At 40.8% G+C, this 12911-nt stretch overlaps 3 protein-coding genes across 3 annotated transcripts in view; 1 reads left to right on the top strand and 2 right to left on the bottom strand.

Annotated features, from left to right (window-relative positions):
• LOC146976840 (uncharacterized) overlaps positions 1–1915 on the top strand; it is a 57315-nt gene extending 55400 nt beyond the window's left edge. The window contains exon 9 of the mRNA XM_085794301.1: positions 1342–1915. Within this exon, the coding sequence (XP_085650427.1) occupies positions 1342–1871 (530 nt within the window). The 3' untranslated portion in view covers positions 1872–1915. The remainder of the gene's footprint in view (positions 1–1341) is intronic.
• A 3393-nt stretch (positions 1916–5308) lies between these two features.
• marchf5l (membrane-associated ring finger (C3HC4) 5, like) overlaps positions 5309–12911 on the bottom strand; it is a 253777-nt gene continuing 246174 nt past the window's right edge. The window contains exons 6-7 of the mRNA XM_085792625.1: positions 7094–7260; positions 5309–5522 (exon numbers count right to left, since the gene is read on the bottom strand). Of these exons, the coding sequence (XP_085648751.1) occupies positions 5343–5522; positions 7094–7260 (347 nt within the window). The 3' untranslated portion in view covers positions 5309–5342. The remainder of the gene's footprint in view (positions 5523–7093; positions 7261–12911) is intronic.
• LOC146976842 (BTB/POZ domain-containing protein KCTD9-like) lies at positions 7622–9091 on the bottom strand. Its single transcript, XM_085794250.1, has 4 exons — positions 8869–9091; positions 8616–8737; positions 8481–8524; positions 7622–7713 (listed from the first exon to the last, which is right to left on the bottom strand). Exons 1-4 carry the CDS (start codon positions 8914–8916, stop codon positions 7622–7624), a joined length of 306 nt encoding a protein of 101 aa, XP_085650376.1. The 5' UTR covers positions 8917–9091.

Below are 12911 nucleotides of genomic sequence, written 5' to 3' on the forward strand. Positions count from 1 at the left end.
TTGTCATAGTGTGTAGTGTTGTGCGGAGAGAAGTGTAGCGCTGAATATGTTGATTAGACTGGAGGAAAGAGAACAATAAACACTGAGGCATTGTCCGTGTATTTCAAAGGCAAACCGATGGTAACCAGTTGTTTCAGATCAGCTCGAGTCAAAACGTTACCTGTAGTGACGTAATTGACTGATATCCAGTGAAGCGGCTGGCACCTGTGAGCTTGAGTGGCTCACAGAGGTAGACAGGTGGTTAGTGGTGTAATTGGTTTTGCTGAAGCGAGATCGAGTCCCGCTCCACGCAAATATGTGAAGATTATTTTTTCTCCACTTTATTTTTTTTTTCCATGTGGCTGGTACGTAACTGTTAGTGCTCACTCACAGCAGCATATTCGCCGCGGTAGATGTGAATTGTGGCTTGAAACTCGCTGGTAATATGTTGTGTATGTTTGTGAATTTGTGACGAATCTGCTGAGGGAGTGCAAAACATCTGCAGCTGTTCAGCACCGTAACCAGTTAAATTAGGAACCAGTAGGGCCACAACACCGGCCCGGGCTGCTTGTTGCTGCTGGAGAAGCAGGTCCGTACGTGGAGCTGATCTATGGGCCCTTAAATTGGAAGTGATTTTTTTGCGGTCGACAGAAGGTTATCACCAACGCAGTGTGCATTTTACCGTTATGTTCAGGTCCTTTTCGCTGGCGAATTGAAACACACACACACGTAGGTCAGCAGGGCACAGACGCATCACAGCTCTGCGCCTCGGCTGACACATCTGCAGGTTGCACAGTAGTCTACTGTCTGACAAAAAGCAGGCTGCAATTGGGATTTTCCTTTCCTTATCCGGCGAAAAGTAACGGATTACTTAAAAAAAAAAAAACGAAGTTACTGATTGCTCAACGCACGAAACTAACGCGATACGTTTTACACAGAAAAAGTAAGTACTTGTGGCCCACAACACTGCACATGACGCACGTCTAGTAAAAGTAATGGGTTTGTGCGCACAAAAAAACAATACATCTGAACGCCCCTCTATGCACACATACACGTATAACCCATACCCCTGGCCTTTGCCTTGAATAGGCAGGGGAAAAGATATTTGTAAAATATATAACACCATACCACTTTTACCATTTTCATGTCGCGCAACCCCTAGCAGCGGCTTGCGCACCACACTTTGGGAATCCCTGCTCTAGAAGAAGATGATGTTCCAGTTTCATTAGTGACACTTTACGTTATTCACTTCACAACATTGTTGATGTTTGAATTATTCCTTTTCTTGAATTGTCAGTGAAGTTGTTGATGAATGAACAGATGATGAACTGCAGCTGTGTTGTGTCTTGTTCTCTCCATCAGACGCCTGTGAACTGGAAGTGGATATGAACTCAGTGAACAGAGAACTCAAACTGTCTGACAACAACAGGACGGTGACATGGGTGTGGGAGAATCAGTCATATCCTGATCATCCAGGCAGATTTGACTCCTTGCCTCAGCTGCTGTGTTCAACTGGTCTGACCGGTCGCTGTTACTGGGAGGTCGAGTGGAGAGGATATGTCTATATATCAGTGAGTTACAGAGGAATCAGCAGGAACGGAGAGGGTGATGACTGTAGGTTTGGAGGAAATGATCAGTCCTGGAGTCTGAACTGCACTGATGGTTGTTATTACTCTGTCTGTCACAACAACCACCAAACATCCATCTACTCCCCCTGTGTCTCTAACAGAGTAGCAGTGTATGTGAACTGTGATGCTGGCTCTCTGTCCTTCTACAGAGTCTCCTCTGACTCACTGATCCACCTCCACACCTTCAACACCACCTTCACTGAACCTCTGTATCCTGGGTTCTGGATCGACTCTGGTTCCTCAGTGTCTTTGTGTCCTGTGTAGGTCTCACTGTCTCTCCTGAGGACGGACAGACAGACAGATAGATAAAGAGATACAGTGCATACAGAAAGTATTCAGACCCCTTTCAATTTTTCTCCATTTATTATGTTGCAGCTTTATGTTAAAAGGTTGGGTTGGCAGGATTTGTTTTGAAAACAACAATTACAGCTCCCGGTATCTTTGACCAATCAAATCTATTCTGGTCTGGGGGTTCCTGATTGGTTTAAGGGCCAGACCTACCCTGTCCTAAGAAATTGGGAGGACATCTCTGCTTATTGAGATTTGTATTTAATTTCTTGCTTTGTTTTATTATTAACTGCGTGTACATAAACACACATAAAACATAGAAATCTGGGACAGTGGAAACTGAAATGTACAGAAAGGATGTAACGTCTCCTTTTTTTTTTTTTAAGTACAGTATATTTTTTTGGCTTTTTTGCTTTTATTGGAAAACACAGTGGCAAGAGAGACAGGAAATAGGGAGGCAGAGAGGGGAGGAATGACGTGCAGGAAAGGGACATTCGATGCGGGATTCGAACAGTGAGAACTGTGGCCTCAACACATGGGGCAGCTGCTCTACCAACTGAGATAAAGGCCGCACCAGGAATGTTTCCTTTTTAGACCAATGTTGATGCAATGCTAATGTAAATGCTATGTTTTTGTACACTGTAAAAGAAGATAAATAAAGGTCTCAGGATCTCAAGTTGCAGCTGAAGTGAGGAGTGTGATTTAAAAGCCTCAGGATTGCATTTTTGCTTAGCTGCCAGAAACCATGGGACTGCTCCCTCTGGCTGACAGAATATCCCTTTACATTTTTTAGATTTTTACATCTTCACACCCCTAAATTAACACAAATTAGACCATGGAAGAGTCTCACTAATGAAACAAAATTTTGAAGCAAATACCAGAAATACACAAACATGTATGTTCAAATTAGGACCAATGGCGTGAATTTTTGTAGAAAAAATTCTTGAAAGAAGTGGTAAAATTCTCCAGAAAAAAAAAGGTTAAAAGTTTTCTAGGGAAAAGTGGTAAAAATCTCAAAAAAACAAAGTTTAAAAAAAATTCTAGAAGAAACTGGTAAAACTGTTCAAAAAAAAAAATCTAGAAAAAGTGGTCAAATTTCTGAAAAAAAAAAAAAGTTGATCGTCGATTGACTTGGGCTGTAATAAAGAGAAAAAAATCACACTAGGACTAATTCTGACTCTCAGTTCTCCATGCACTCACATATTTGAGAGGTTCAGATAAAAACGCAACCGTTCCTCTGCTGATCAATCATCTCAGACAATAACAGATAAAAAAACTGATCTTTAATTCAGGAAACAGCAGCAACATCACAGATCACATTAAAAACAACTTCAGTGACTTAAAGTTTGTTCAGTCTCAGCAGGTCGATGCTTCAGTGCTGCAGATAATCAAGTTTTATAATGTCAGGAAGCCTGATCTATAATCTATAATCTATAATATCACATCACAACTTTACTCCGGTCGAGGTCCAGATCTACAAACCTGGACTTCACCTGGGTGAATGCAGAATAAAAGGAGGTGAAGAATCTGTTTTACAAAGAGCTTTATTAAACAACTGGTTCACCAGGACAGAAAATAAAAACTGTTAATGACACCGTTTCTAATCAATACTCTAATTAATCCCCATGATCTGGTTCCTTTTCTGTTTTTGAACGTCTTGAACGTTTTTTTTTCTTTTAAATCAAATATCAATACATCAGTGTTTTAAAAACAGTGCCTGTGAGAGAGAGCATTAAAACCATTGAGGTCAGTGATTGTGTTTGCAAACAGCAGCTTCACCCTCTTATCAAACACCACAGCCCCACCCAGGGTGAAAGTATCGTTACTATGGAAACTTTATCTGTGAGATAAAAAAAAAAAAAAAGGTTTAAGGCAGCGAAGTGACGACAGGAACCAGGAGACATCAGGTAAGTGAAGTAAAAAACCCAGAATGTTAGATCTAAAACAGAGGTGGATGATATACAATATATATATAATTATTTATTTTTTTTTTTTTACATTAAATTATATCAACAGTGATTTAATTTTTTATTTTCCACTAATGGAAGCAGCAGAATCAGCTGGGAGCACTTCCTGTTTGCAGTGCATCATGGGCTATATACAGAAAAACTCCCACTAGGTGCGTTGGTGAGAACAGGCGGCAGCAGCAGAGGGTGCGACCAAGGGGGTAGATCGGACTACACGCAGGCGTAGCTCACAGTCGGCCATATTGGAACGGGCAACTTGCTCTGACTCTGGCTGCAGTTACAGTGCAGTAGATAGGTGATCCAGTCATCTGCACTAAAAAAACGATTCATAACTCTGTGAAAAATAAATCAGTATGTAACTATTACTTTAACTATTTGCATAATGTCACTATAATGTTACTTTTACAAAAAAAAGTACATGATTAAGATGATCCGTGATTTTAAGTATGCTGCATCATAACTGCATAGACGTTCATAAAAATCAAACCGTTTTGAAATCTGACAAAAACTGAGCAAGTTCTGGTCATTATAGCAGAACATGCAGCAGAGGCTTAATGCTCTGAGGGAGAGAGTTGACCTTCCCAAGATGGCCGCCGTACTGGCTACGCCGTGTCATTGGGCAGCAGCGGTGGGTGAGTCATCTAGTCTTCTTATATATATCTATGCTAAAAACTGCGGCCGCCTTGATCTCGTGAGGTTATCGTTGCCGGCGCGTGCATGACGTCAGAGCATGTCGGGATCAAGTCAAGTCACAAATCTAACCGGCATGCATTGTGCGCTGGTCACCGGCGATCGATTCTGCGTAGGCCTGGCTCATCTCGAACGCTCCTCCTGTTTCACTGTGACCCTGAAGGAAACTTTAAAACATGATGGATGGTTCTGAATGCAGCTGGATGGAGAAGTGCAGTTTTATTTTGAAGGGACATCATTTCTCAGGAAGTGGAAGTGAACTGAAACAGTGAAGTTCTGTGAGTGGGACTTTTGTTTTTTTTTAACTAAGGCACACAGGAAGTAGTGTTCACGTCCTTATAAGGCGTCGCAGGTGAGAATAATGAACACTCATTGGGATTGGTGGCTCGGTCTATGTTTCCACTTCCTGTCTCTTTTCAGATGGATCTAAATCTAAATTTAAATAATAACCAGATTCAGGTCCCTCCCTCTGCTCTGATGTCATCACATCCCGACCAGGTGAGATCCTGGTTCACACCTGGACTCACTGATTCTCCAGGTGAACGTTCACATTTCTTTATTCAGGAAGTCGTTTAAGAAGAAAAAAGTTACACAAGTTTCATTATGAAGTGTCTTTGTGAGAACAGAATAAGAATTAATGAGTTATTAGATTTCAAAATAAAAGTCTCTTTGGGCTGCTCCTCGTCCACAGTGACACTCACCTGTTTCATGGTTAAAATAAGTTTGTTTTTGTTTTTTTAAACCATCAGCTCTGAATCTGTCTCTGTCTCTTCATCTGATCCGAGTCCATCTACTCGTTCCCGCTGTCCTCCGTGTCCTCGTCCGCTCCCTCGTCCTGTCCGTCAGCGTCGGCGTCGGCGCTCCTCCTCTCGGGGTAGTTGAGGATCTGTCTGTTGGCCTGCATGATGTACTGCTGCTGCTTGAAGTAAACCTTCAACACGCCCTTCATCAGCACGAAGGCCACGCCGCCCTGGAGAGAGACAGACAGAGAGAGAGAGAGGAGCAATATTAACCAATAAGTAATAAACTGTGTTAAAGGGATAGTTCAACATTTTGTCAAATTGGCCCATTGCCATAATCCCTATAGTCATAGCAGTAGGTTCGTTACCTTTAATTGTCGGTGCAAGCTGTTTTTAGAACGGCGGAGCATCACACTCTAATTACACTCATCAAATACACAATCCAACAACTCCACAACGCTCTGGTGGACAAGTTGTGACCTGCACATTCACCACGCTATGAGATAATAACACAACGTTACCACACAGAGTTGTTTTAGAGGTAAATGCAGAGACTGCTTGATGAAAAACTGTCCCTGAAGGCAACGCGCATCAGCGGTTTTGCATGAATTTCCCTCTAAAACAACTCTGTCTGGTAACGTTGTGTTATTATCTCATAGCGTGGTGAATGTGCAGCTCACAACTTGTCCACCAGAGCGTTGTGGAGTTGTTGGATTGTGTATTTGATGAGTTTGATGAGGGAAACCAAGAAATCCCATGAGCCTCCGTAGTGTAGCTCTGAGCAGCTCACGGCTCTGCTCCGCCGTTCTAAAAATAGCTTGCACCGACAATTAAAGGTAACAAACCTACTGCTATGACTATAGGGATTATGGCAATGGGCCAGTTTGCCAAAATGTTGAACTATCCCTTTAAAGTTCTAACTCTGTCATGTGTGTGTGTTTATTCTGTGACAGCCTGGAGTCATTTCCTCCTGATCTGATGAAGGTAAACACAGCAGACAGACGGATGTGATGTGTGTACCGTGCTGCCTTCAAATGCTGCAGGAATTTAAAACCTTTCATTCATTGTAAAGCAGATATACCTACTGTAAAAATTAACTGTCTTCATTTACATGTCTTTACTTTAGCTACGTTAAATATTGAGTTTTGATGTCGACTTCAACACATTGTTCAGTTACAGGCTCCAACTACAGGATGATTTTCTCAATTTATCAATAAAATCTGAAACACTGCTGATCGTAGTTTTACAAACTGTAACATGACGTCTGATAAACTGATCACAACAATTTAGAAACAGAGAAAAGCAGAAAAACTTTCACACAGGAGAAACTGGAAGCTGAATGAAAAACAGCTTGAAACTATTAATGCTGATTTGACCAATCAACTGATCGATTTTTCCCTGTTAAAAGGGTTTCCCATGGAGTTTTTCCTCAGTCGATGTGAGGGTCTAAGGACAGAGGATGTTATGATGCTATGTGAAGCCCTTTGAGACAAACTGTTGGTAAAAACGGGCTATACAAATAAAATTGCCTTGCCTTGCCTTAGTTTATCTACATTTTTAAGCCTGTTTCCATACTTAACTCCATACTCCACATTTGCAAAGTGTCAGTTGAGTGACACACATTCATATCAAAATGACAAAAGGCCGACTGTAACAACACTTTGATTTTAATACAGAAGTTGTGTTATGTAGATTGTTAGATATATAACGGCTGTCAATCAAAACCAGACCGTATTATCATGAGACCACTGGTACGGTCAGTCTGAAACCGAAGTGTTGGTGTAAATGACGTTCTCCTCACCAGGACGGTTCGCTGCAGGTTCGAGGACACTCGTCCAAACAGCAGTCGTCCCACCAGGCTGGCGATGGAGGGGAAGACCAGCGCTCCACACAGAGTCCTGGACACAGACAGGTGGTCTCCAGAGCTGGGCCCGTCCACCGGGACCCGGGGCAGGTACCGGCTGTTACCTGGAGGAGAGACCAGACGATCATAAACCAACTCAGATTACATCATCTAGTCACTGTCACGGTGTGTTTGCAATGCATCATGGGTAAACAGATAACTGCCACTGTTTCACTGTGACAAAGAAGGAAACCTAAAAACAGGAAGGTTCTGAACGCAGCTCTGCAGACCGCTCAAAGTGGACGTTTTGGAGAATTTGACTGAATTTAAAAATGCTGTTTTCATGTGGAAGAGGAACGTGTGTCTGGGGAAAACTGCAGAGGGAAGCAAATCTGGGTGGCACAAAGCTCAAAAGCGTTAATATTTTGTTGGTACTTGAAGTTATTATGATTAAACCACAGTGAGACTCCTGCAGGGCGGCCATGTTTACCTGGTGGTGGTGAAGCAGCGTCCGCCCACGTTGAGCGTCAGCCAATCGGTGTGAGTCTTTTCAGGATCTCTGAAGTCATCATGAAAATCTGCACACACACACACACATGTAAAATAAAGTTACATTTGAATAAAGCAGCAGATTTGTCCATTATCAAACACCTGAAAAAAATATCCCTTTATAGGTTCATTCAGAACAAATAAAGAACAGCCCTAATTTATTTACATTATCATATTATTACTAATATTCTGGATGGACTACTGAATTTCTTCAGGTTCACTCCTTAGACCCCCATTTGCAAAGACAAACAGATATAAACATTCCTTTGTACCTTCCGCTGTTCTTCTTCTAAATGCCATGAGGAAAAGGTAGTCAGGGTGAAACAGCCTTCCCTCCAACTTATCTTGGCTCTGTATTGCCATTTGTAATGTATTGTAATTGTATTATGCCATGTTTTGTATATTTTGTCTTGTGTACTCCTGCTTCTGCAAATTAATCGCCCCCTTTGGGGACAAATAAACGTATTGATTGATTGATTATTTTAGGGGATGAATTAAATATAGGTTTCCTTCATTTGACAAGTGCTGTCATAATTAGGCTAACACGTCAATCAAGTGTTTCAAAAAAGATTAACACCTTTAACACAGCAGCATCCTTTGAACAAATTTGAACAAAACAATATTGACAGACCTAATAAGGACATAGTTTTGCATAATATTATGTATCTATTGGTCTTATACAACTGTATTTTTCACGTTTATTTATTCACATTTTCTCTTCTGTAAGCAGCTGAGGATCAATAAACTATCTGATCAGATTGATTGGTAAACAAAGGAAGTGATCAGTTCTTCTCACCTTCACACGAATCTTCCTCTGATATGTACAGCACATCATCGTCTCTGCAGGAATACACACACACATAGAGTCAGTACAAACACACACACACATAAATGCACGCCGCTGCAGTGGTATCGATCCTAGCCTTGTTACCTGATCAGTGTGACGTCATCGATCAGGCCGCCGTTCCCGTTGTAAACACTAGAGGCTCTGATCCCCAGTTTGCAGCTGGCCACCGACAGTAGATCCTCCATGGAGCCGTACACGGCCACCACCTGTCCGGTAACACACACACGGACACACACACACACACACACAGACACACACAGACACAACATTAGCCGCTGTTGCTAACAAACCGTTGCTAACCAACCACCTATTTCCCCGTTTTCTACCTCGTGCTCACCTTTCCGTTGGTGCAGGTTCCGTTAACGAACAGCGTCACTCTCCTCATGGCGGGAACAGACCGGTGGGAGCTTCACATACACGAGTTTTTATCCTGAATACATGTTTTTACCTGTTGTTTTTAGCTGCTAGCACTTCTTTCCCCCTTCTCTCGCTCAGTCTCTTTCCTGACTCCGCTCAAACGCCCAGCGCAGCCCGAGCAGCCAATCAGCGACTGAGACGGAAACTCAACAGCCAATCAGGAAGCAGAGGGGGCGGGACCTGCACAAGCCGGAAAGCATCAGTAAAAAACTGTTTTTTTTGGTAGCTATCCTGACTCCGAGTGATACCTAAGTTCAGTCAGTAAACCAGTTTTTTTTTTTTTTTTTTTTTTTTTTAGCAAAAACTATTTTTGCCTTTTTTTTCGTATTTTTGCTGTAATCTTCATCTACAAACTAGATTAGGATATACTGAAATGATGTCGTTTCGAGTAAACTCTGGACTATATCCCTTCAGGAGTCAGGACACTTGGATTGCAGCGGACGAGAAGTAAGGAGGAAGATTACTGTAATGGAAATGTTTATGTTTGTGACCCTTGGTTGAACTTTGAAGATGCTGAAGATCATGAACTTTAGGTGATTTCCTGTTATTTTGTTACACCCTTACAGAAGGTTTTAAATTCCATCCTTTCATCCTGTTAAGGACTCATTGAGTCCTTGTGATGATGAAGTAATAACTTTTTAATGTTTTTATATTTTGTTATGTTATTTAGCTTCTCTCTCACCATGACTGTTAATTTCAAACAATAAAATTAATTAAATAACCCTTTACAGGCCGGTTTCTGTGATGTACACTCATTTCTATACAAAAAAACAGTCCAAAAATGAGATATTCTCTAATTAGAGATGTATTTTATTTATGACAACTGTCTGAGGTCAGACAATGTTTATGGGGAATATCAGTTTTTATGCATTTTTACTTTTTTTGTAGTGTTAGATTGAAATAAAAAATCATGGTGGGAGATAAGTTAAATATGCTATAGCATGATTGTAGCCAAAATGCTGCTAAATAATGTAACAAGTGAGGACTCATTGAGTCCTCGTGGGGTGTAAGAGTTAAGCAAGCAGTTAGATAGATGGATGGATTTATATTGTTGTTGTCTCAATATCCAAGACCACAGTGAGATGTCAACGAAATGTCAACATGCTGAGGTGTGAACCTTCTGTTACAGGCAACCACTAGCTTCCTGCCTACAACCACTAAGTGCAAACTTGTACTTGCAAACTTATTCTGCAAGAATGCAATAATGTTATTGGACAATGTTTGATGCTGCCTCCTAGGAGGAGCCCACAGCTCCTTCCTGCTCTTGTGCCTATGTAACCTGATGTAAACAAATCTCGTTGTGCACTCTCGTACAGACTTTTGTGTGTATGACAGACAGTCCACCTCTTGCAAGATAAAAATAAAGGATTTAAAGTGAAACCTCATTTTGCTGGACTTGTGATTTTCTCTCTCACAAGTTAAAGGACATTTCCACAACATTACAAGGTAGTAGTAGTTTAATGGACGTTTTTGTGTCGGGCACTATTACTCTCATATAAAGTTTTCGTTGGACTATGACCCGGCCTCCCGGGTCTCAAGATGGACTTTGAGGAATAAAAATCTACTCCGGAGTATTCATCAGCATTAGGGTGAGTCACTAATGACTGAATTTAATTTTTTGGTGAACTATTCCTTTACAGCTTATAATGAAAAAAATAAAAACATGAACTGTGCACTAGGGCTTGAAAATCATAGATATACATATAGGATAGTGTGCCTTGAGAGAGAGAGAGTGGCGAGCTTGACACAAAGCATTATTGACATTATTTATTGATTATCGTGGTGGAGGGTGTGATCGGCACTTTGAACTTCAGTTGTCGACACAGTTGAAACACTTCCTCTATCAAGGCACTCACTTCCCTTTTATGCACGACGCTAGACTTCCTGCTGCCTTCTCATCGAAACGACATACACTCGTTGCTCCAGAGTTGGTAAAATATTCAAACTAATTATTTATTTGTCGTATTCTGTGTTGAAACTTGTGAGAAGTTATTTTATTGTGGTTCGCTACCTTTTTGTGTTGTTTGTATACCTTGTGTAAGGACTGTCACTGTGAGGTCTGCGTGTCAAAGGCTGCACGCGGCCGTGGTAGCGGAAGGGAGTAGGAGACTAATGGCGTATTTACTTTACTGTCATATTCTTATCTATATAAGAGCTGCAACTTTGAATAGTTTAAAAGGCTATTTTCATGTAAAAAATTATTTGACTTTAATAAAATGATTTGTATTACATTTTTTTAAAATGTAAATATGATTTCTATGTATTATTTGTGGAACTGGGTTTCTTAAACAGGTTAGCCAGGGTTTTGATGTCATTTTGATGTTTGTTTTTTTTAGATGTGGACTCTAAAATGTCTGATGGACAGGATAAATGTGGTCACATTCTGTTATTATCACTGTTTGACGGGACATGAGAAAAGCTTTTGATGCTTAATGGGTGTTTCAGATTGAGTTAAATATTGTTATGAATGTCTGTTGGAGTTAAACGACAATTATTTAGGAACTATTCACATTTGTGTCGGGATGGTTTTATGGGCAAATTTAAGGGCGCAATCTTTGTGAGGGCGCACGAGTGCTCTCCATAAAAAAAAAAAGAAAAAAAAATTGCCAGACCCATTTCCATTTCAATTTAGTGTAGTATTATTGAATTGTTGTATTTCAGTTGAACGGCTGTGTCGTGAATTCTAGTTGGTTGGTGGTTGGCTACATGTCATTGGTCACGTAGCCTAGACATTGAACTGTGTATAAGTCACGTATCATTTTGTGATACGTGACTTACACACCGTTTGAGTTTTACTTAAAGAGGATGTGGTGTGGGGGATGTGTTGCCTTATAAAAGCACATCTGTGAGAACCGTTGTATACGGAAACTTCTGCCTTTTCTTAGGGGAGTTTTGCAATACGTTCTCAGTATTTTTAACCAGAGGACAGGTGTGTCTCAACCACAAATGAAACTAAGACAAGACCTATCATGTCTGTCAGTACATGGTGTTTCTACCTTATGAGGCCAAAAGAACAGCCAAGCAGCCCAGTCCAGAGAGAGAGAGAGACGGCATAGCAACAGGTGTGTGTGTGTGTGTGTGTGTGTGTGTGTGTGTGTGTGTGTGTGTGTGTGTTATCATAAGAGAAACACACATTTCAGGACCCTGACTTGTATCATCAGATAGATCAGGTGCTGTAGAATAAAGGGTTGGCTATAGGCTGACATAGAAAGCAGTGTAAAGCTCAAGCATGTCAGAGCCTCCTATTAGTACCTGAAAGTACAGCTATCAAGATACAGATGGAAATATTGAGAACTTACTGTAAAACTCCCCTCAGAAAAGGCAGAAGTTTCCATAGACAACGGTTCTCACAGATCTGCTTCTATCAGGCATGCAAACCTATCAAGTGAAATTGAAACAGTTCACACCACCAAAGTGATACGTGACTTACACACAGATCAATGTCAAGGCTACGTGACCAATAACATGTATAGTCCAGTCATTTTATGAGAAAAGGTTAAACAAATTGCAACAGAAGCAAACTCAACTGATTTTGTATCCTCAACATGTCCTGAGTGAGGGAAAAAAAGCCCCGAAGAATCCCATTAGGGGAAAGTTTCGAAAAACACCCAAACATATCCCATTTATAAAACATTTTTTTCACGTGAATAGGGTAAAATTTTTAACCTTTAGATATCTCCATGAAAATTACTGAGTTGATTACTTACATTAAGACAAATAAAAAATGTATTACAAGTATTTTGAAATTCTTTGTTAACATGAGCAAATGTGCATTAATTTGCATAAATCTGCATAAATTGTACCGTTTTGATGGCACATGATATGAAGTTGCTGTGGTGGTACCGGCATGAAAATTGGAGTGAGTTGACTCCATCGGTCAACCGACAAGTTGACCACTTTAAATTTCAAGATGACTGTAAAAACCCCTGATTCGCACAAACTGAAATACGCTGCTATGGCCGG

The sequence above is a fragment of the Trachurus japonicus genome, chromosome 12, assembly GCF_045865225.1.
Source record: "Trachurus japonicus isolate A0001 chromosome 12, Traja_1.0".
In the NCBI taxonomy this organism is placed as follows: domain Eukaryota; kingdom Metazoa; phylum Chordata; class Actinopteri; order Carangiformes; family Carangidae; genus Trachurus; species Trachurus japonicus.